The following is a 20958-nucleotide window of genomic DNA, read 5'->3' as shown; positions in this document are numbered from 1 at the left end:
AAAAAAAGCAGATGTACAAGCATATAAACCAAAGGACCAAAGAAATTTTAAATTATACATCAGCTGTAATACATGAGTCAACAACTCTATGTCTCCTGCTTTTAAGTGTTGAGTAAATAGTATATTTCAGCTAAGTAATGAAGATGGCCTGTACATAAACGTTTTTTCAACTTTACTTTGACAAACAGGTTATTTATTACGTTCATAAATCAATAATAGTGAGTGATAACTTTATGATAACTCAACGGCTCAGTCTCAGTTGTGGAATTAAAAATCAAGTGTACATAGACATACATATATTTTAAAATACATTTTAAAAAAATGCTTTATGATTTTGGCATTTATCAGTAGTTTGCAGACATATTTTAAGTTCATTTTTGAAACACATGACTAGCGGTCTGTCTGCAGATCATTTACGTTTACGTTATATTGTAGCCACAGCTGTGTAGTAGCTGCGAGGAGGACAAAACTATTAGCATTTCCGGCTAATAATCAGAACTTTGCATTTTTGAGCCTTCGGCTTTGCCGTAGCCCTCCCAGTGAGCGGGTGTGTGGGTAACGTAGTTCGGCGCCAGACACGCGGGGCGTTGCGTCGCGTCGCCGTCCACGCGAAGCCTGCGAAAAAAACATGGCGGGCCTGGAGCTGCTGTCCGACCAGGGGTACCGTTTAGACGGACGAAAAGCCACCGAGCTGCGGAAGGTTCAGGCCCGCATGGGGGTGTTCGCTCAGGCGGACGGTTCTGCGTATCTAGAGCAGGGAAACACCAAAGCCCTGGCTGTGGTGTACGGTCCACACGAGGTAAGCGTCGTGGACGGAGGGGTAGCCGACAGCCACAACATGGCATGAACTCACGCGTATTTGTTCGGCAAATGATCTGCCGTGGCTAGTGTCTGTACCTCGTCCGCTCAGAACAGGCACATCACTGTGCGTTTGGAAAGGTCGCTTTGCTGTTTGCGTGTCTGTTTTATCCGTGATCCGGGTGAGGCACGATGTGCCACTCAAAGCGAGAGCGGGTTATTGTTATAAACAGTCCGCTGTGCTAGTGTGTTATGGTCAGTCAAGTAACGAGTTAAGTTCTCAGAGCCCAAATAAATGTCTTATTCATTCACTGCTCTGACCACCTATTCGGCTTGTCAACATTAATTGATTCAGCAATTAATCATTTGGCTAAAAGTATGTGGACAGTCTCGCGTGTTTTTGATCTGCGGCTGTTTTTTCACGGTTCAGTTATAATGAGGACCAAATCTTAGTGCCTCAACACACACTGACATTTCCTACCGACTTTGTGGGGACATTTTGGGGCGGGGACACAGCACTGACCTCAACCCCAATCCAACGCCTCTGGGATGAACTGGAGCACTGAAGCCAGGCCCTATCGCCCAACGTCGGTGCCCGACCTCAGTGATGCTCTCGCGGCTGACGGGGAGCAAGTCCCTGCGGCCAGATTTCCCAAATCTGGTCGAAAGCCTCCCCAGCAAATTCATGCCCTCCCATCACACATGGGGGTCCACATACATTTGACCAGGCAGTCTGTACTGAAGTGTATATTAATGACGTCTCAGTAATGTTATTTAAGAGCAGCATATGAATAATGAAGAGGTGTTAGGAGATGTTTGTGTTTGTCACCGCCAGATGCGGGGCTCACGCAGTCGGACTCTTCACGATCGGGCCGTTATCAACTGTCAGTACAGCATGGCCACATTCAGCACAGCAGAGAGGAAAAGGAGACCGCATGGGGACCGCAAGTCCACTGAGATGAGCCTGCACCTCAAGCAGACGTTCGAAGCTGCTGTGATGACTCAGCTCTACCCGCGGTCTCAGATAGACATCTATGTCAAGGTCAGTAATTAGACTGTTGAACAGGGAGACGTGGGTCTGAATGGGGGTTACGTTTACTTTTCGAGATTTGATCAGTGTGAATAGATTTATTTTTTTTTGCTGCACCAAAGCACGTGACATCTTTTCCTTCCAAACAGATCCTGCAGTCCGATGGAGGGAACTACAGCGTGTGTGTGAATGCCGCCACTCTCGCGGTGATTGACGCCGGCATCCCCATGCGGGACTACGTGTGTGCCTGCACTGTCGGGTTTGTGGACGAGACCCCCCTTGCGGACCTTTGCTATGCAGAGGAAAGTGGAGGAGTGAGCTCTCTGGCCCTAGCGCTGCTACCCCGGAGCGGACAGATCGCTTTGCTGCAGATGGACGCCAGACTGCATCAGGACCACCTAGAGACTTTGATTGAGGCTGCCATGACGGCTTGTAAAGGTGTGAGCAAGGTGCTGGATGAGGTGGTCCGACAGCATCTCCAAGAAGTGTCAGTGCTCACTGGAGAGTGATACAGGGAGGAGGGGGGGCATCTGGACTGTGTTTTTGGCTGAAGCCTGGAAATGTTCTTGGACTTTGAATGGAGAGGAATGATGGAGAATCTTGTTTGAGTTTTTTTTTAATGCATTCATAGCAATTACTGTTTACTTTTGTATATTCGTTGTGAAGCTAACAATAAATATGTGAGCTCTGCATCCTTTTTTTTTGTTGCTTGTTTATATGTGAGTTGCTGAATTTACATGTTTATTCAAGTAGTTGAAGGAAGAATCCTCAAATGCAAAAATAGACAAAACTGCTCATTTATTAATCTGACTAACAGCCAACATATAAAAAGAATGGCAAAGTTAAAGAAAAACGTCAATATGCTCGGCCTTTTGCAGTCACCAGATCCAAATCTAAACTCCAACCAAAAGCGTCAAGATTTAAAAAAAAAATCAAAACACAAGACCAGAATCTCGCTTTCACTTCGCTCTTTGGATGTGCCAACGAACACCAGACTAGTGTTTCAGTGTTTTGTGATGCTGTGCCCTTTTTTTGATTTGGATTTCGTTCAATTTGACAAACAGAAAATGCTTATGTTGTTAAAATTGCATTGGATTGAGCATTTTAATGCACACAGAAACACGGTTCCTTTGAAGGTCAATTTAGTAATGCAATAATAATAATAAATAAGCAATTGATTGATATATCCAGATAAATTCAAAGCTGTGGCATTTTATATACTATTATTTTAATTCTTAAAATATATTTTTCTGTGGATGTGAAATCTGTTATTTTATTTTATTTAATTTTTTAATTTTATTTAATTTTTTAATTTAATGTAATTGATTATGTTTCTGGACCGGAAGTAAGTCCGCCACATTAATGTTCCCGCAGGAACACGGAAATTGAAAACATTTGTGAGTGAGCTCCGCCTCTGCAGGTGGATGTGACCGGCTATACACTGGAAGCAGGTATGTCTTCATACATATTGTGCTACGTATTGAAAAAATAACCGAAGAACTTTTAATAGCCATTTTACCTTCGCGGTGGGCAGCGGTTTGATACATTGCACAATCCAGCGTAGTTAGCCTGCGAGCTAACAGAATGCTAACCACAGCTGTCAATCGATGCTGAGACAGTGGGCGGCAGAAAACGCTTACAATGATTTCCATTTAAGTAACGGAGTGTCCTATATAGATCAAACTCATGCTATCCAGTTTTACGGTTGTCTGTCCCAATGACAAATGATCAATAATCACATATTTTAAATGATAGTAACAGTGAAAGCGCGTGTGCCGCTTTCAGGGTCCAGTGTGTCCAGGCGTCGAGATTGTGTTCCAGCGGATAACAACATGGGACTACTGTCTGACCCGAACAGAAGACGGGCTTTGATCGGCCTGCTCACCCGCCTCAATTCCCCGATCTGGTGAGTTCTTTTTTTTTTTTTTTTAGCGTGGAATGACCCCTGCGCAGCCCCAGGGGCACCAGGGGTTTAGAGCCTTTGTTTGAAGTGACTCTTAACATTTTTCTTGATGGCCAGAGACACAAAACGACGACAAAAAGGCGCAAAACGACCAGTTGTAGTTGTTCTGCATCTCTTCCAGTCTGGGTGCCTTGCTTCTGTGTAGGTGGGTTGGGGGGGGCTTTTACATGCCTGTAACCAGGGGCCCATTATCTGATAATCTGTACGTGCTTTTTACTCACTGAAAGATTAATATGCCAAAGTGAACCAAGGGTGACTCTTTTTTTTTTTAAGCCTGTTTTGCATTTTATTACAATACCTACTATGCACCTGTGTGTATACCTTGTATGACTTCCGTCACCTCCATGTCTCCATCTCAGTATGGTCTGCTACATGGCGGGCGTGGCTTGGTTCATGGGTTTAGCTTTTGAGCCGTTCACTCTGCGGACATACATGTCAGAGAATGCCATGGGGTCTACCATGGTGGAGGAGCGGTTTCCAGCGGGCGAGAGGGCGCTGGCCACCGGCAGGGAGTTCGCAGCTCACAAGAAGAAAGCGGGGTAAGTAACATACAGCCTCAATTAAAAGAGACATAACGTGGTAGAAAGCCTGACTATAATCTGATTGTCAAGACTTCAGAGTTTTATTTAGGAATATAACAAACATAAGTCAGTTGTTACGTTTGTAATGCTAAGCCTTGTCGGAGTCTCACAGGATTTTAAAACTTTCCTTATGTGTTTTCTGACTCTAGCCGCAATTCTAAGTCCTATAGCATTCGCTCTTATGCCTCAAATCTGTGCTGTAGTGTTACCAGTTGTTTCTCTGCAGTGGGATGCCCGTGGATTGGTTGGTGAGGACCATGCAGGCTAGAGGGCTAGAAGTGTTTACCCAGAGCTTCTCTCGCACTCTTCCCTTTCCTGATGAAAACAAAGAGAGATATGTGAGTTTGTGATGGAAGACTTGTTACATTTTTGTATTAAAGATGCTTCTCTTGTTCACTTTTTTCCTGGCAAGCAACTGACTGATTCTTAAAAAATTATTTTTGTGCTTATTCTGTGGCTGTTCTTCATCTCGCGCCATCCTCTCAGATGGTGAAAGGCACTAATGTATATGGGATCCTTCGGGCCCCTAGGGCTCCACGGACTGAAGCCCTGGTGCTCAGTGCTCCCTGCAGCCCGGGCGATAACAACAACCAGGCTGTGGGACTGCTGCTTGGTTTAGCACAGTACTTCAGAAGTGAGTATAGTTCCCATAAAGTCCACAGCGCAACAGTATACCTGCATACAATGCTGTAAAATTCACTATATACAGGACAGCTGGTGCATTTACTCCTGCAGGTACTTCAGTTTATGTGAACACTGCACGCTCACATCAGTTGCATGGCTTCAACACAATTTGACACAATATGAATGACGTTACAGTTGCATTTCCTGGTCTAATGACTGCTGTTTTCCTTAATAGATCAGATTTTCTGGGCCAAGGACATCGTCTTCCTCGTCAATGAGCATGATCTGATTGGTATGCAGGCTTGGCTGGAGGGCTACCACCACACCAACACTACAGGTGATCACCTGCTTCCACCCAGTTACAAACCACGTCAACAAATTTCCCTCCAAGTATTGAATTCTTCCTTTACTTTGGGAGTCAACACCGTTCAACCACTTTATTTCAGAGCTGATCAAAAACGAAAAAAGTGAATTTCTCAATTGACTTTTCTTCTGCATTACCAATTGTAATGGATCATCTAGGTATGGACTGGTCTCCGCTGCAGGGCCGTGGTGGTTCAATCCAGGCAGCTCTGTCCCTGGAGCTCAGCAGTGATGTCGTCACTAGTTTGGACCTGGTATTGGAAGGCCTCAACGGCCAGTTACCCAACCTGGATTTAGCCAACCTCTTCTATGCCTTCTGCCAGAAGATAGGAGTTCTTTGCACCATCCAGGGAAAGGTGAAGTCTCACTAACACTCTGGACATTTTCTCTTTTCTCACAGAGAGTGGCGATTACCTCGGTGTAGGCTGGGTCATATTTAGCTTTATGTGTTTCTATAGCTGCAGAGGAATGACTGGGACAGTGTATCCGGCTACAGCCACGCAGTCCAGACCATGATGCTGATGGTGATGAAGCAGGCCAGCGGGCGGCCTTGGGGGGACCACGGCCTGTTCCTGCGCTACCACATCGAGGCTGCCACCATCAAGGGCATCAACAGCTTCCGCCAGTACAAGACTGACACTACAACAATTGGCAGGTCAGAGCAAGTGTCCACTGACATTTAATTGATTTTAGGTTTGATGTATTTATGTACTTTATTTTGTAGATTACACCTTGTATAAGCTGACAATTGCCGTTTTTGTCCCAATGAAAATCCTTTAGGCTTCTGGAAGGAATGTACCGTAAGCTGAATAACCTCCTGGAGCGCCTGCACCAGTCCTACTTTTTCTACCTCATGCCGTCACTCTCTCACTTCGTCTCTATTGGCTACTACATGCCTGCCTTCGGATTGCTGGCTGTCATTCTGCTGCTTCGTGTATCCTTTCAGAATGATTTTACTCACAGTTTGATGACGTTGTAGTTTTAAAAGTATGACTTTTTGACATTGCTGTTGATGTGTGCTTGATTGTCAGTTTCCCTTGACAATGCTACAGGCCTTAGACCTGTGGGTTCAACTCGCGACTCCACCACCAAGAACAGAAGATGGAGAAACTGACGTTGAGCAGGTGAGAAACACACATCCCAAACAACATGGCGTAAATTGAACTATTTACGTGGCTGGAGTTGATAAATTGCCACTTTTAATGAGATCTGCTTCCTCCCAGCAGTCCAGTCCAGGAGTGCTGTCTGTTTTGACGCCTCTGGTGATCAGCCACCTGACTGGAGTAGCTCTGTACACGCTGCCAATCCGTTTTCAGGAGATGGCTGTTGAACACTTCCCAGTGTCTGAGACCGAGGCTGTGGTCCTGACAGCTATTGCCGTTTACACGGCAGGGCTGGCTTTGCCTCATAACACACACAGGTACATACAGACACCAGCAACACCCCTCAGATTTTTGACCCCTTTTTTTTTTTTACTTTTTATATGGTTTAATGCTCTTTTCCTGGTCTTAAAGAAAGGCATTATAGGTTAAGAGATACAATATTCTGAGCTGACTGTGCAGAATGTGATGTCCGGTGTAATCCTGGTTAAGAATCAGAAAAAAATGCTTTTCGTGAACATGCGAGTACGGATTACACATTTACAAACTTCAAACAAGTTTCTCATGCTGAGTTTTTTCACAGGTTTACAAAGGGTTATGTGCAACCACAGGCTTTGAAATTATTCCTGAACTTCACGTCACAGGCTCAAAATCCTATTAACCCTTATTTGAGCAGCTGAAAATGAGCACATAACACTTTAGTTGAGACAGTGGGAAACGTGCAACTTTTGGGGGCACTTTGATGCAGGAGAGTGAGCAGTTTGTGGTGTTCGTTTTTTTTTGCAGATTCCTGTCAGGTGAGGGGACGGAGCAGGGCTGGCGAGTGCTGAAACTGGTTGCGGTACTGTACCTAGCTGTGCTGCTGGGTTGCACCGCCCTCATCAACTTCTCCCTGGGCTTCATCCTGGCTCTCACCCTGGTGCCTGTGGCTGCTTTCGTCACACCTCACGTCCCAAAGTAAGAACTGCACACAGATGTTTCGTGAGCTCTGTACTGCCATACCATAGTTATATGGAAGTAATATTTAACTCTTTTGTTCTTCTCCCCTTAGGGTTCTGTCAGCCTTCATATTGGTCATCCTCAGCCCAGCCTGCACGCTCCTCTTTTCCGTCTATTTCTTCCAAGAGCTACAGGAAATGCCTGTCAGCTTCCAGGATGGTTGGTTGCTCTACCTGTCAGTCATCTCGCAGGGCATCCTGGACCACTCCCTGTACGGCTCTCTGGTCTACCCACTCATATCCCTACTGGTCTATCCGTGCTGGCTGCTTTTCTGGAACATCCTCTTCTGGAAGTAGATGCCGGTCATGCAGGACCACTGAAGGCTTTCATGGGGAGAAAAACCCCCTTGAGGTGTTCTCAGGTTTGTCTTCAGTGGGGGTGGGGGTGGAGGGGTATGAAGAATGACAGTTAAATCCACTGGAGAAATTGGAAAAGAAGGGGAATATCTATAGTAGACTTGGAGAGAGTACAGTGACTCCCTTTTTTTGGACATTTTGTTGGTATTTCAATATCAACTCCAAGTATTTCATTCTTAAAGCACTGAAGAAAAATCAGGACTTCTTGATAAACTAAGCAGAATGGACTGTTTTTTTACTAAACATCTCAGTTATAAATAAGTGGAAGAGGGGATGATCTTTCAACAACTAACAAGAAATTTCATGGTTGGATTGGTTTCTGTAAAAACAAAAAAAAACACTTTGGTTTAGGAATTTATTTCTAAGGCTTTTGGTTTGTGATACATAGGGAAAATACTGCACTGTTAGTTTTTTTTTTTTTTTTTGTTTTGTTTGTTTTTTAAAATTGGGCAGGGTTGTAATGATGGAAGAAGTTGAGACAGTAGCAACATGGTTTATTCTCAGGGTAAACAGTGGAGAAAAAGAATAAACCAGTTTGTTGGTCTTCATCCTCTACACCTGCACCTGTTGACTAAGCCATCACTACATCTAATATTTTTATACTTTTTTTGATAACCTTATTTGAAACATGTTTATTTTGTATTTATGAATGTCAAAATAAAAGACTGGAAAAGTTTGGGTCCCACGTTTGGAGCATAATACTTCCCTGTATATTAGTGCACTTGCATACAACCTCAAAACTAAGAAATTGATATTTACTTCAAATTTAATTCAAAAACATTGTACAAAGGACTTACTCCTATGTTTTGTGTAAATTAGTAATTTCACGGATTACAAAAACATGATTCACAAAAGACAAAATCTGGAACATTAGCAACGCAGCCTCCTGCAAGACAAACTGTGTGCAATTACAGCAAAAGGGTTTAAAAAAAGTTTAGTGAAGTAGTGAGTTTACAGATACACTAGCTAGCCCTGCTAGGCTGTACTGGGATTACTAAATCCCTTTAATGTTAACTTCACGTTGTTGCTAGAAGCGAACTCTCGGGATCTCCAAAGTAATTGAGATAAATCACCTGGGAACCATGAACGACTGTTTTTATTTTGCCAATCAGTAGTAGAGACAGATATTTTGCAAGATATGTGAAAAATTTAACATGATGGTGGGACAAAAGGAAAAGGCAGAGGGAACACCAAAGTCTACTGAATTTGTCCTCAGGGTACCATGTCCTGGCAAACCCTGCAAAAGTTGTCAAGACATTTCACCAAAAGCCAAGAATGTCAACCTGCTGGCGGCGCTAGAGGTCACCAAAGTCCTTAGGTGACCTTGTCTAGGAACCATGAATGTCCGAACTACATTTCATGGCAATCCATCGAATAGTTGTTGAGATATTTCAGAGTGGACCAAAGTGGTGGCTCAACCAACAGAATCCACAGAGCCATGACGCTTGCAAGACCAAAGGCCGCTAATGAACAATCGATTTGTCCATCAATCAGAGTATCTTATAAAAACAGAGCAATAGATGGATAAACTTGATTTAGTTCCATTATGTTTATTCAGCTAATGCAAGTTTTTACAGTATTATGTACTGAAAACAGATAATTCCACTGCTGTCACAGCTCAGAGGGAATCAAGAAAAATTATATCAACTGCTAAAATGTACATCAATTACTCAATGCATCTTGTTAAAAATAATACACTTAATACAATGTTATAAAAAAATAAAAACACTTGACAACCCTGTAAATGCAACATTCCTTCTCTGTTCACATGGCTTTTTTTTTTTTTTTTAATTCCCAACATTGATTTTGGCACCAACAGATGACACACTTGAACAGAACAGGGTATTGCACAAGGCTTTACTTTTCCTCTCGCTTCACAGTTGGCAGAAACTGAAAGTACGACATTCCCTCAACTTCAGCCACAATCAAATGCAAAGAACTTACATCATGTCTTTCTCCCCTAAAATAAATATTAGGCCGTTTGTGTCGTTTGCAACACACACACACACACACACACACACACACACACACACACACACACACACACACACACACACACACACACGCACACACTAAAATAAATAAAGAGGTCAGGCCAAATTCAGATGTAGGTCATGGTCGTGTCATGTCCATATAAACGGGTCGAAGCTGCCGCTGCAGTTCATCGTCTGAGTCTCTGTCATGCTACAGTGCTTCAAACGCTCCAGTCTTCAGCAGCCAGCCAGCGGTCACAGGACTCTCAGTGCACTTGACAGTCTTGATGTGAGTATTTGTTCAACATCTATGCGGCAGATGTAGAATCCTCACCCTGTGTGTGTGCGTGTGTGTGTGCGTGCGTGCGTGCGTGTGCGTGTGTGTGTAAGTGAGTGAGAAATTGCAACCAGACTGTGAGGATGGGCAGTCAGCTGCTGCTGCTTAAACCGGACTCTCCCCGGTCCTCTCGCCTTCCTTTCTCCTTTGTGAGAGACGAAAAAGGAGTGACTGTCACTGAGGTGAAATGCTAAGAGGAGCAGCACAAGGGTACTGATTGTGAGAGATCATGCTTTACCTGCTGGATGTGTGTGTCGGGTCTGGCCGTAGCGCAAATTTCGCAGCCCGGACGAGATGGCTTGTTGATGAAAGTGCATGAAGGACAAGCCCACTCTGTCTGCTGAGAGGATAAAGGTTGATACAGATTTAGAAGGACAAGGTTTGGGGTAAATGTACTTTTCTGCCTACTTATGAGAAGCACACCGTACGAACTGGTCACACACCTGCGTTTTACTGGCTTTGTTGGTGGGATCATTCAGTTGCAGATTCTCTATGTCGAGAACATCTTTGATATCACTGGGTCTATCGCTTCCTCCACCTGTGTTCCCTGGAATTGATAAACACAACAATAAAACGAGTTCACAGAGTCGTGCTCTCTCTGGGTTGAAGGTGGTATTTACAGTGGGTCAGTAAATATTTGCAAAGTGATGCATGTTTTTTTTCTGGTGCTGGCTCTGTACTGCAGCACGCTGGATTTCAGACTAAACAGTGAGTACGAGGCCGACGTGCCTGGTTACATCCATATCGGATGGACGGTGGAGGAGGGAAGCGCTGAAGAAACTTGGGTTCCTTCCATCTCATACAAATCGCCCTGTCTCAATAGTCTCACCTGTTGTATTTATCTTCCTTAGATTAGCACTGGATTGATTTATCGAAACTCACGGGACAAAGCGCGTCCGGTATCGTTTGAATACGCGACGCGTCTTTTGGTTTCCAACTACAGGAGTGACTCCGTGTTTTACGCGACGGCTGCCAACCCCAGTGTAAACACCGCTGAACCCCCTTCCAGCTGAGAGGAAGCACTTTAACCTCAAATCACTAAAAGCACTGAATCTAACGTCCCGGAGTCAAAAGCCCCAGATTATCGGGGGTATTTATCGAGCTGACCCTGGTTGCTGTGGGGTAGTTTCGAGGGCAGGGTGCTGTAGCCCCTCCAATCTTGGGAGGCGGGTCCGTTGCCCGGCGGGAGGGGCGGGGCGAGGAGGGCGCTCTCCAGGTCCTGCTGGAACAGGTGGCGGGTGATGCGGGCTTGCCGGGCGGAGATCAGGTAGAGGTACGCCGTGTCGCCGTCCTTCTGCACGCCGTAGGACGCCAGTGACCTCGGCTCGGTGCACAAACACTGACCGATCACCCAGCGCTGCACGCGGGGGTGGAAGCCGTACTCGAGGAACACCTGCAGGAGGAGAAGGGCGGGAGACGCCGGTAAGAGGTGCAAGAGCCGCAAGAGCCGCCGCCTGGTTGTCTGCATTTCACTACCGGTCACCTGGCAGTTGACTGACCTGTTGCTTGAGAGCAGCCACGGTCATGTAGGGGAAAACCTTCACCGTGACACAACAGGAAGACGAGACATCCTCCACCACCACGGATAAACTGCAACACAGAACCGGCACGGTAAGTCGCAGCCAGACGCACACGGCCCTGGGGAAACGCATCAGCCGGGGCCACCTTGGCCCGACACCTCTCACCTAATCTCGGCGTCGGCGTAGTTCTTCTCAGACGGTTGAATCGTCAGCACCGCCTTCTGCCGGGCCAGGGCGGATGCGTGCTGGGAGGCGGCCTGGGCGTCGCCCGCCTCAATCGCCCTGGCGAGCTCCAAGCACAGCTCCTCTGCAAAGCAAGGAGGCGGCAGTCAACCGGGACGTTTGTCGGGCACAGTAACGGAGAAGGGGGGGCGGGGTCAACCGTACACGATGACCAACGGCGATACTCACCGGTGAGTGGCAGCGAGGCCGAGCTCCACTGCTCCGCGGCTGCCGCTGTGTGGTCCTGTCTGCCGTCTGATTCACACGTGTTGATATTTGCAACTGACAGAGGAGCGGCGAGACAACAACAACAACAACGACCGGTATCAGTATCAGTATATATATATGACAAAGGCCCAAACAAACACACTTCAATCGCAGGGAAAAGGTTTGAACAACTTTCATGTCTCAGTTGAATCCAGGTCACAGACACAGGAGCTGGCATTTTCTTACCTATATTTAATTTGCAGACACGTTGCTTTTAACCCATAACTTTCTTAACATATCCTTATGTTCCCAGTTTACAGTTGCTACAAGAAACCACATTGACAGAGTTTTTTTTTAGCAACTTATGTCTTCTGGGTAGCGGACACAAGGCTGGTCAAAAGCTTTCACCTGCAAATCAGCCACAGGGCACCTAAAGCGCTTGTTCTTCTGCTCTGAAAACTGGCCACAATTGTGTGTCCGAAACACTCACTAGACGGTGAGGAGTAGCCTAAAGAGCTTAAGCAGCAGCGCATCTGGTCTCTCTGTTTCACGTCTGTGGAAACTGATTTGCCCTTCCACTCTTTACTCAAAGTGCAGGTGTCTCTTGAAACTTTTCACATGCAGCAGTAGCTCATTTAGTCATTCGTTTTCATCTGAGGCCAAAATATGCCGTTTCTTGGTTTACCCTATTTTCTACCTGGCCTAAAAGAAGCAGAAATCCAGATGTGGACACATCATAGGAATAGTCTTGTTTTATATTTTATTTTTCAGGTCACTGATAGTCCACATAATTATTAGTGCTATGCTGTAAGAATAAATGACATAAGCTTTAATATCTATATAATCTAAGTGCTATTTTGTTCTTGAATAATTGCAGTGTGTGTGTGACGTGATAAGAACTATTTAATACACATTTATTAACCACATTTTTCAATTATCAAGCATGTATCATTTTCTTTTGAATTGAACCATGGGTCACAAAGCAAGTTGCGGAGTAAAGAAAACAGCTGTCAGACTGACCCCTGTGTGCCTCTCTCAGTGACGACATCACCACCGTGGCCCACTCCTCGGCCTCTCGGTCGCAGCGGAAATTGAAGCGGATGCAGTCTTGGGGCGGAGCAGCAAGACGCATCTCATGGCAGCGAGGGGACTTGACCTCATACTGCACCGAGCGCAGGTCAAACTCTGCAATGAACTGAGGGAAAAAACAAAAAACAAAAAACAACCAGATCTCAAAAGGCCTGTCATTCTGCTAGGTCATAATGCAGGGAATGTAGTGCATTTTATTCATTTCTATTAATAAAAACAAAAGAAAGAAAAGGGTTACACCAATTACTCCTAATCCAATAAAAAAATTTAAAAAAACATGTATATTTACTGTGAAATCTTCAAATTGATTGTTTTGTCCGACCAAACAGTCCATAATCCAAAAAACCTTTTATTTATAGGCAAATCTTCACGTTTGAAAAGCTGGAAACAAGCAAACATTTTAGCTCGAAAAATGACAAAAACAATTTTATCCATTATCAAAATAATTGCAGATTGCTGTCCTAGTGATGGGCCAATCAATCAAATCGAGTCACTGTTTTAGCTCTACAGTACGGAAGATTCAACCTGTGAAAACAGCTGGTGTTTAAAAGTCTTCTGTGGCTCTGGAGGAGCTTTGTAAAGTCAAGACTTAAACATTTCACCATGAAGTCTGCTAATAAACTTGGAGTGTAGAGTTTGAAAGACATGGACATTTACCAGGCAGGGAGTGTCTAATGATAAACACTATTTAGTTGCATTATGGGAATTGTATGACCCTGTGTTTTTGGAGCTTGACCCACATATCTCATCCACTGCTGCCTCCATTCTGACCATTGTTTTCTACAGAAAAAATCTGTCTCCTGTGAGTCCCCAACTTTATGGAAGTGCAACGCTAAATGATTGGAATGTCTCTTTTATAGGTAACACACTAGTGGACCCATGCTGCAATACTCATTACATACCAAAAAATGAATGAAAAATGGAGAGAGAAAACATAGTTGGGCAAAAAAATACATGAAGTTTGGCCTAAATGGGGCACAAGAGAAATGCTATGTTGTTAGTTGAATCAAAAGGCTTTATCTTTCTTACGGAGGTCCACAGCAGGATTTCTCAAGCTCAGTTTGTCAGCCTCCCTTCTACATGACCAAACTTTGCTCAGCCATCCTCAGTCAGTCTAGGTTTTGTCGGCCTCAGGTTTACAAAATGAGTTTGCTATTTCGGGGGCCAGAGTAAAGGTCAGTCGAAGCCCAGTCGAAACCTTCTGGTTTTGTGGTTTGACTTTTTTTTCCCCTGTATAATGGAAAATACCCACTTGGTTTCCCACTAAGTCCAGGAGAGTCTCACAGAAGCAGTTTACCACTACAATCTCTACTGAAGGATTTCCCCCTGATGCTGTCATGGTTCTAATAAAACTGAATGATGGGGAGGCTGAGAAGAAAATGAAACTAAAAGCCCTCTTAAATTGGTACAATATTGATAACTCATAAACAACAATTTGAGGCTGTTTACATCATGCAGGTTATACCATTTGCAAAATAATTAGGACTAAACTGGAGTCACTGTCAGATGAGTACAGTTAAAAAGCAAATTAAGAGGGAAAGTTCAGATTTTGCTAAACGTTTGGCACATAATTGTTATAGTGGATCCAGAGGAAAGTCTTGGTTGGTGTTGCAACCGCCTGCCACGATATAGTCATGCACAGAAAGAAATCTAGATAATTTTAACCCCCGAAATCTTAATCTGTGGAGCTGCATGTCTCTGGCTGACTGCTCCATAAAATGGCGTGTACAGGCCCGTGCTGCTATTAAAATTAAATGTTGTATAATAAGATGGTTCATCACAAACATATCTAAGCGCATGGTGACAGCACTTCTCCTAAACACACAGGTGTATGTGCGAACTCTCACCACACTGCGGTTTCCGCTCGTGTCTCGCAGCGCCAGTCTGAACTCTCCGGCCCGGCTCGGGTCCATGCTGAGCTGTAGGCGAAGAGTCTCGCTGCCTGCTCCGGGGAGGCACAGGGGCCGAATCCCGGAGTGGCAGACCGAAACCCGGACTGACATCAAAACAGTACTGCAGCAAGCCGTCGGCGCAGGCCCGCCGCATGCAGCCTGCTGGGACGGCGCAGGGACGGGGGCTGGAGGAGCCCAGCCGCCCGAGCTGAGTGCCATGTCGCGGACACCAGAGGCTGGGTGAGGGTGTCTGAAGCCCGGCTGCGGACGTTATCGCTGCCCGCTGCTTCTGTGTGGTTTATAAGGTCCACCGGTGTCTGAGGAGAGCGCGTTTCTTAACGGGCAGGCTGTGGTTTTCTCCTCGCCTCGCAAATTCTTCCATATCTACCCGACCCGACCACGGAGCGAAAGAAAAACAAAACAGGAAGTGCAGGAGTACATCCCTTATTTATCTCCGTAGAGAAACGTGGCCGTGAAACATCCGTCCTAACAATGTTGCTACGATGACGGAAGCGCACTGCATTTACAAAAGACAAAAAAAAGACTTCTGTATCTCACAATCATCACTTACTATCTCATAATTACCAGAAATCAATTTTTAAATTAATTACAATTAATTACTCTCTGAGATTGTATATGTATACACCGTATTTCCTCAGGGCCTTTATTTGAAGCAGACTTGTATTAGAAGCAGGCCTTTATTTGTAATTCCCTCTGCTCGATACGTATTATCGGTCATATTTTAGTACGAAGCCTCGTTTTGATCGATAGAAACGTACATAATACTTCACTTGCATGAACAGGTGTCAGGAATGGATCCACCCTTCTTTTGTACCTGGCCGGTAGTTGCAGGCCAGCTTTTATTTGCTCGTCCTGACCACGCCCCCAGCCATTTTTAATCAACTATCGGTTATTATTTGAGGAAACATGGTATGTCATCTACAAAAAGAAAAATACTCCTTCCTGGGAAGGGCACCAATCATCAACACAGGCGCTTACACAATTTAAAAAAAAAGAGAAAAAAGTATTTATTTTTATTTTATCAGGACAAACAAAAAGAAAAAAAAAAATAGTACCACCTGTTGGACCGATTCGGTTAAAAACTGTTTTCTGCCTTCCCACACACTACGGACAAAAACAATTAAACAGCACAAAAGCTTGGAAATCAGAAAACAGTAAAAGAAATAAATTAAACAAACACCTCCCACAGATATAGGGCATAACAACATACTTTATAAAGTGATACTTGAGAAGTACAAAACATTTAACAGAAAACAGCTAAATACTGTATATAGCGACAGGTTACACGGGATTTCAGGAGCTGAGTTAAGAGGTTGGTTTGTAACCCACTCACCAAAGAGTTATACAAAAAAAAAAAACATCCAGCATCTTGGTGACATTGCACAGGGGTGTGCTCAGTTTTGCTGTAGTCTGTATATAATAGGATCCTAAAATATATCTCAAGATTAACTGAGTGGCAGTATAGGAACTTTGGAGTCAGAGTGATGTGGGCTGTGCGCCAGTTCAAACTTCGGCAGGAGAACTTTGTATGAGTTGTAATTGATTTATACACTTTCTGCGAAGACCTGAGATCAGTTCACTGCAGCAGTTGAGCCTTTTTGTCATGAAGGCAGAAACTTCTCTGCATGAGGGGAACAAAAAGCCTGACCTTTTGTCTCCCTCATGCATATAATCTGGTTCTATTCCACTCAACAGTAACACCCACATTTTTTGCCTGTGGTGTACTGCATTTTGATATTGTGAGATAGTTGGGTATAAGTACAGACAATTGAGATATTCATTACCAGTTTAATGCAGCCACTTGCTTATACTTTTGTGACTTTGTAGCCTTGGAAGAGATGATAAAATTTTCTTGATTTGGATTTTCGTCTCTTATGTGTACTAAATATCTTTATATGGATTTAATATATTGATTATACAGATCAAACTGAATAGTTGACTAATGCAGATCTCTGTTAGGACTTCTATGATTGTAAACTATAAAAATGTGGACTGATACTCTAGTGGTTACAGTCTAAGATAAGATGTTTGTAATTTCAGCCTGGTGCCATTCGCAGTCATGAGTTAAAACTTAATACCTAATGAAAGGGTAAATGTCAGACTGCCTACAACAGATTGTCCCTAAACTGTGTCTGTTAATAAGGCTCGGACAAACACATTTTTCCCATGTGTATCTTTAACTAGACGTCCTATCGTCATTTACATAATTGAGCTTGCAGCAAGTTGACCAGCAGACACAGCTCAGCTCAAGACAGCCACTGGTCCTGTCTGATAGAAGTTACAGACAATTTGCAGAGATGTGTGTTCTGCAGGAGATCAGTAGGGCTCCTTGGTCGAAGGCCAAGGAGGACACCACTATTGAAAGAAAGGCACAAAAAGGCAAGACTGATGTTTGCAAAAACTTTCTTTTGTCTTTTTCGGATAATTTTCTATAGACAGATGAAACCAAAGTAGAGCTCCTTGGGAATGCAGTGCATCAGTTTGTTTATAGACAACAAAATGAAGCCCATAAGGAAAAGAAGACCCTACCTACAGTAAAACATGGTGGAGGTTCCATCATGCCGTGGGGCTGCCCGCTGCCTCTGGTACTGGAGGCACTGAATGTATTAAAGGAATGATGATACCAGAAGATGACCAAGGCATTTTAGAGCGAATTGTGTTACCTAGTGTCAGAAGACTACGTTTCGGGCAAAGTTCTCTGGTCTTTCAGTAGAACAACGACACAAAGCACACATCCAGAAGCACAAAAGAATGGTTGAAAAGGAAAAGATGGACTGTTTGAAACCGGCCAGCAGTGAGTCCTGACCTGAATCCCATTGTAAACTTTTGGAGGGAGCTGAAATCTGCCATTGCAAAAAGGACTTGAACTCAAAGAGCTTGAACTCATAGCAATGGAAGAGAGGCAGAAACTAACAGCAGACGGGTGAGAGAAGCTTCTAGATGGCTACAAGAAATGTTTAGAGGCTGTGATTGCTGCCAAAAGTTCTGCAACCAAATAATAGTGAAGGCTGCCAATAATTGTGTCTTTGTACCTTTTCTGTTTGTATATGTGTTAATTTTGATCATACAAAATTGGTTAATTTGCATTTATTTCTTAAGATATTCTAAATTCTGTGCTTATAATTCAGGGATGCCAATAATTTCAACCAGGTCTGTAACACTCTGTATGTATGTTTTATCCAGCCTATTCCTCCTGTAAATTATCATCCTCTTGAAGTTAACCCAATCTTTTCCTGTGCTTACTAGAACATTCTTAATGTCCCGGTGAACAACGAGGCTTCAACCACAACAGGTGTTTTAATTCCTGTGCCATGCCACGAAACCACCATTTTGTCCATAACGGGACGTGGAGCAGTCATCGTTCCCTACTACCTGAGTGAGGAGCAGGGCTGGGAGCTTCAGGTGGTGGAGCTCCATCGAGCGCTGGAATCTGCAAAGGGAGTCTGTAACCCTGTTTCTCTGTATGTCATCAACCCTGGAAATCCATCAGGTTGTAAAAAAAAAAAAAACGAATGGAGATAATCTAAGTATATTTTTGTATCAAAGACTATATAGCACATGGTTGCTTTCATGCTGTGTCGCCTATGGGTCACGTTCAAAGCAGAAAATCAATGCAAGAGGTGATCCAGTTTGTTTCGGAGAAGAGGCTCTTCCTTCTGGCTGATGAAATGGATGTCTTAAAGCATTGTTATCTATCCAAACATAATGAAAGATTCATACACATAAATGCACGTATACAGCATATTAACATGTGGATCTATGTCCCTTATAACAGGTTTATCAGGACTGCGTTTATGGGGAAAACTGTGCGTTTGTCTCCTACAAGAGGATTCTAGCGGAGATGGGGCCTCCTCTCTCAGACACAGTGGAGCTGGCGTCCTTCCACTCAGCATCCAAGGGCTTCGTGGGAGAGCAAGTTCTCAGTCCTGATGAGTATCTGAAGTTTGTCAGCTACTCTGTGCCAGGTGATCTTCACAAAACTTGAAATAAAGTTCATTCATGACCCTGGAAAAGGCAGTTTACAAAATAATCTCACTACAAGGTTGTAAAGATGATGAAGAAGAAGACGAGAAGTTGGTAACACGTAATATTAATTCCCTTAAAGACAAACATTTAATAAACCGTTTATTAAACACTATAATGTAGTTGTATGCAGCTATGAGGGCATTTCAAGTGTTTATCAATGTACAGTATTTGTGAGCAATTTCTACTTTTCCTATGAAGACATATTGTATATTATTATAATAGTGTTTTACTGCATTGTCATTCATTATCAGTTTATACAGAGGCTCCCACTTACGGTGTGGGTGCCCATGGGATGAATACATTAATAAACACACGTGTGCCAACAGCTATATTATGCTCTGTTAAGTGAAGTGTTGACGAGAAGTCCCTAAAGCACAGAGGGACATACGATACCACCAAAAGCTCCTGACTAAATGTGCACCTGGTGAGATTATTTTGTCAGCGATACAGCTCTATTTGGATTTGTCTCTCCCACCAGGTGTGGTCTGCGTGGTGGATATGTGGAGCTGGTAAACCTGGACCCTGCTGTTATGACATACATCTACAAACTGTTCTCGAAAGACAGCTGTGCCCCCGTATTGGGTCAGGTTGCCCTGGATCTGATGACGAACCCTCCACAACTAGGGGATTCCTCATACCCTCTGTATAATCAGGTGACTATCCTGTTTTGTAGGATGTTTGATAGCCTGCTTTTCTTGAAATGTTAAAAATGGTATTACTCTATGTCCCAGTTTGAGATTTTCTTTTGTTCTTGCCTTCAACTCTCTCTTCTGCAGGAGACACAACACATCAGGACCGTGCTGAGTCATAATGTGACGAGAACCTATGCCGTTTTAAACAGTCTGCTGGGTTTCAGCTGCCAACCAGTGGAAGGTGGGGCATTTGTGTTCCACCTAAAGCAATCCACAGAGCAAAGGTTACAGTACTGTTTATATAACCAAGTATACACTGCAAAACCAGAGCAATATAATCATTAACTAGAATTACCGCCTCGCAGTTGTTTGCCTTTGCCAACCACTGACGTTGCCGTTTACATCCATACCTGTCCAGACTCATATGTAGCAGACTTTAAAGGGATTTAGTAAAAGGTATTAAGTGTGTTTCATCATATTTGGCATATCAATTCTTGAGTTATGGCCAAAAATGTGTTTTGTTAGGTCACAGTGACCTTGACCTCTGACCTTTGACCAGCAGCTGTAGTCAGTTCAGCCTCGAGTCCGTTTGAACATTTGTGCCAAAATTGAAGAAACTTCCTCAAGTCGTTCGTGAGATATCGCATTCACGAGAATAGGGCATATGGACAGAGAACCTGAAAACATAATGGCTCCGGCCACAGCTGTCACATCGGTACATCAGTCATAAAATGGGGTGTCTTTGGATATTTTAGGATGTGGGGCTGCAGCCAGATACGTTCTACTGTGTCAGACTGCTAGAGGAGGCTGGTGTGTTAATCAGCATCGACAAAAAGGAGGGCACCCAACACATCAGGTATAATACTGCGGATAAATCAAGTGTCTAAATACAACTTTAACAAATACCAAATAAAAAGCATGTTTATTAGTAGACAAACTGATATGGATAAAGATAAGGGCTGGATTTCATAGGCCAGTTACATTCAATGTACTTTTGAAATATTGAACTGTGCACTGTAAATAGAGGTTTAACTCATTTTACACCTCAGGTCTGTAACCCTCCTTTCTTTCTGCAGATTTTACATTATGACCCCTGTGGACATCATGGAGGAATTACTAAAACACCTGACCAGCTTTCACACAGTTTATGAAGGATTTTTCATAAATAAAAGGCTCTTAAAAAAAAAAAAAAAAAAAAGTTATGAGTTCACTTATTCAGTGCAGA

General features: G+C 43.8%; 4 protein-coding genes across 7 annotated transcripts; 3 read left to right on the top strand and 1 right to left on the bottom strand.

Annotated features, from left to right (window-relative positions):
* Positions 1-514: 514 nt before the first annotated feature.
* Positions 515-2518, top strand: exosc4 (exosome component 4). The gene is made up of 3 exons (XM_040142850.1): positions 515-799; positions 1634-1840; positions 1978-2518. Exons 1-3 carry the CDS (start codon positions 629-631, stop codon positions 2335-2337), a joined length of 738 nt encoding a protein of 245 aa, XP_039998784.1. The 5' UTR covers positions 515-628; the 3' UTR covers positions 2338-2518.
* A 649-nt stretch (positions 2519-3167) lies between these two features.
* gpaa1 (glycosylphosphatidylinositol anchor attachment 1) lies at positions 3168-8499 on the top strand. Of its 2 annotated transcripts, none has more exons than XM_040143146.1 (13): positions 3168-3279; positions 3614-3734; positions 4151-4330; positions 4599-4710; positions 4859-5006; positions 5232-5333; positions 5519-5715; positions 5818-6014; positions 6140-6293; positions 6412-6483; positions 6586-6779; positions 7246-7416; positions 7511-8499. In XM_040143146.1, the coding sequence occupies exons 2-13, from the start codon at positions 3661-3663 to the stop codon at positions 7752-7754; spliced, it is 1845 nt and encodes a 614-aa protein (XP_039999080.1). In that variant the 5' UTR covers positions 3168-3279; positions 3614-3660; the 3' UTR covers positions 7755-8499. The 2 variants fall into 2 exon arrangements, with proteins under 2 accessions (XP_039999080.1, XP_039999079.1); XM_040143145.1 differs by having other exon boundaries at positions 6583-6779.
* A 1070-nt stretch (positions 8500-9569) lies between these two features.
* LOC120798672 (ranBP-type and C3HC4-type zinc finger-containing protein 1-like) lies at positions 9570-15877 on the bottom strand. Of its 3 annotated transcripts, none has more exons than XM_040143147.1 (10): positions 15834-15877; positions 15010-15571; positions 13094-13268; positions 12056-12148; positions 11810-11951; positions 11624-11714; positions 11232-11517; positions 10568-10671; positions 10363-10464; positions 9570-10269 (listed from the first exon to the last, which is right to left on the bottom strand). In XM_040143147.1, exons 2-10 carry the CDS (start codon positions 15271-15273, stop codon positions 10216-10218), a joined length of 1311 nt encoding a protein of 436 aa, XP_039999081.1. In that variant the 5' UTR covers positions 15274-15571; positions 15834-15877; the 3' UTR covers positions 9570-10215. The 3 variants fall into 3 exon arrangements, with proteins under 3 accessions (XP_039999081.1, XP_039999082.1, XP_039999083.1); XM_040143148.1 differs by having other exon boundaries at positions 15010-15438; XM_040143149.1 differs by having other exon boundaries at positions 10363-10461; positions 15010-15871.
* On the top strand, positions 9996-20898 carry LOC120798962 (alanine aminotransferase 2). The gene is given in 10 exon segments (XM_040143760.1): positions 9996-10076; positions 18322-18568; positions 18667-18749; positions 18851-18987; positions 19580-19754; positions 19878-19983; positions 19986-20017; positions 20489-20589; positions 20810-20872; positions 20874-20898. Coding segments are annotated over 10 exon segments (1050 nt in total).
* The last annotated feature ends 60 nt before the right edge of the window (positions 20899-20958 follow it).

This window comes from Xiphias gladius, chromosome 14, assembly GCF_016859285.1.
Source record: "Xiphias gladius isolate SHS-SW01 ecotype Sanya breed wild chromosome 14, ASM1685928v1, whole genome shotgun sequence".
Taxonomy (NCBI): Eukaryota; Metazoa; Chordata; class Actinopteri; order Istiophoriformes; family Xiphiidae; genus Xiphias; species Xiphias gladius.
Note: the sequence above shows the minus strand (reverse complement) of the source record. Positions and strands in the feature narration are given on the sequence as shown.

What these genes read in the sequence shown, in the direction of transcription:
- exosc4 (XM_040142850.1), top strand. Translation starts at nt 629, where the DNA reads ATGGCGGGCCTGGAGCTGCTGTCCGACCAGGGGTACCGTTTAGACGGA. An exon ending in TGGTGTACGGTCCACACGAG is followed by an intron (nt 800 to 1,633) that starts GTAAGCGTCGTG and finishes TGTCACCGCCAG; the next exon opens with ATGCGGGGCTCACGCAGTCG. An exon ending in AGATAGACATCTATGTCAAG is followed by an intron (nt 1,841 to 1,977) that starts GTCAGTAATTAG and finishes CCTTCCAAACAG; the next exon opens with ATCCTGCAGTCCGATGGAGG.
- gpaa1 (XM_040143145.1), top strand. Translation starts at nt 3,661, where the DNA reads ATGGGACTACTGTCTGACCCGAACAGAAGACGGGCTTTGATCGGCCTG. An exon ending in ATGAAAACAAAGAGAGATAT is followed by an intron (nt 4,711 to 4,858) that starts GTGAGTTTGTGA and finishes CCATCCTCTCAG; the next exon opens with ATGGTGAAAGGCACTAATGT. An exon ending in GTCACACCTCACGTCCCAAA is followed by an intron (nt 7,417 to 7,510) that starts GTAAGAACTGCA and finishes TTCTCCCCTTAG; the next exon opens with GGTTCTGTCAGCCTTCATAT.
- LOC120798672 (XM_040143147.1), bottom strand. Translation starts at nt 15,273, where the DNA reads ATGGCACTCAGCTCGGGCGGCTGGGCTCCTCCAGCCCCCGTCCCTGCG. An exon ending in TACGCCGACGCCGAGATTAG is followed by an intron (nt 11,715 to 11,809) that starts GTGAGAGGTGTC and finishes TCTGTGTTGCAG; the next exon opens with TTTATCCGTGGTGGTGGAGG. An exon ending in ACAAAGCCAGTAAAACGCAG is followed by an intron (nt 10,465 to 10,567) that starts GTGTGTGACCAG and finishes TTATCCTCTCAG; the next exon opens with CAGACAGAGTGGGCTTGTCC.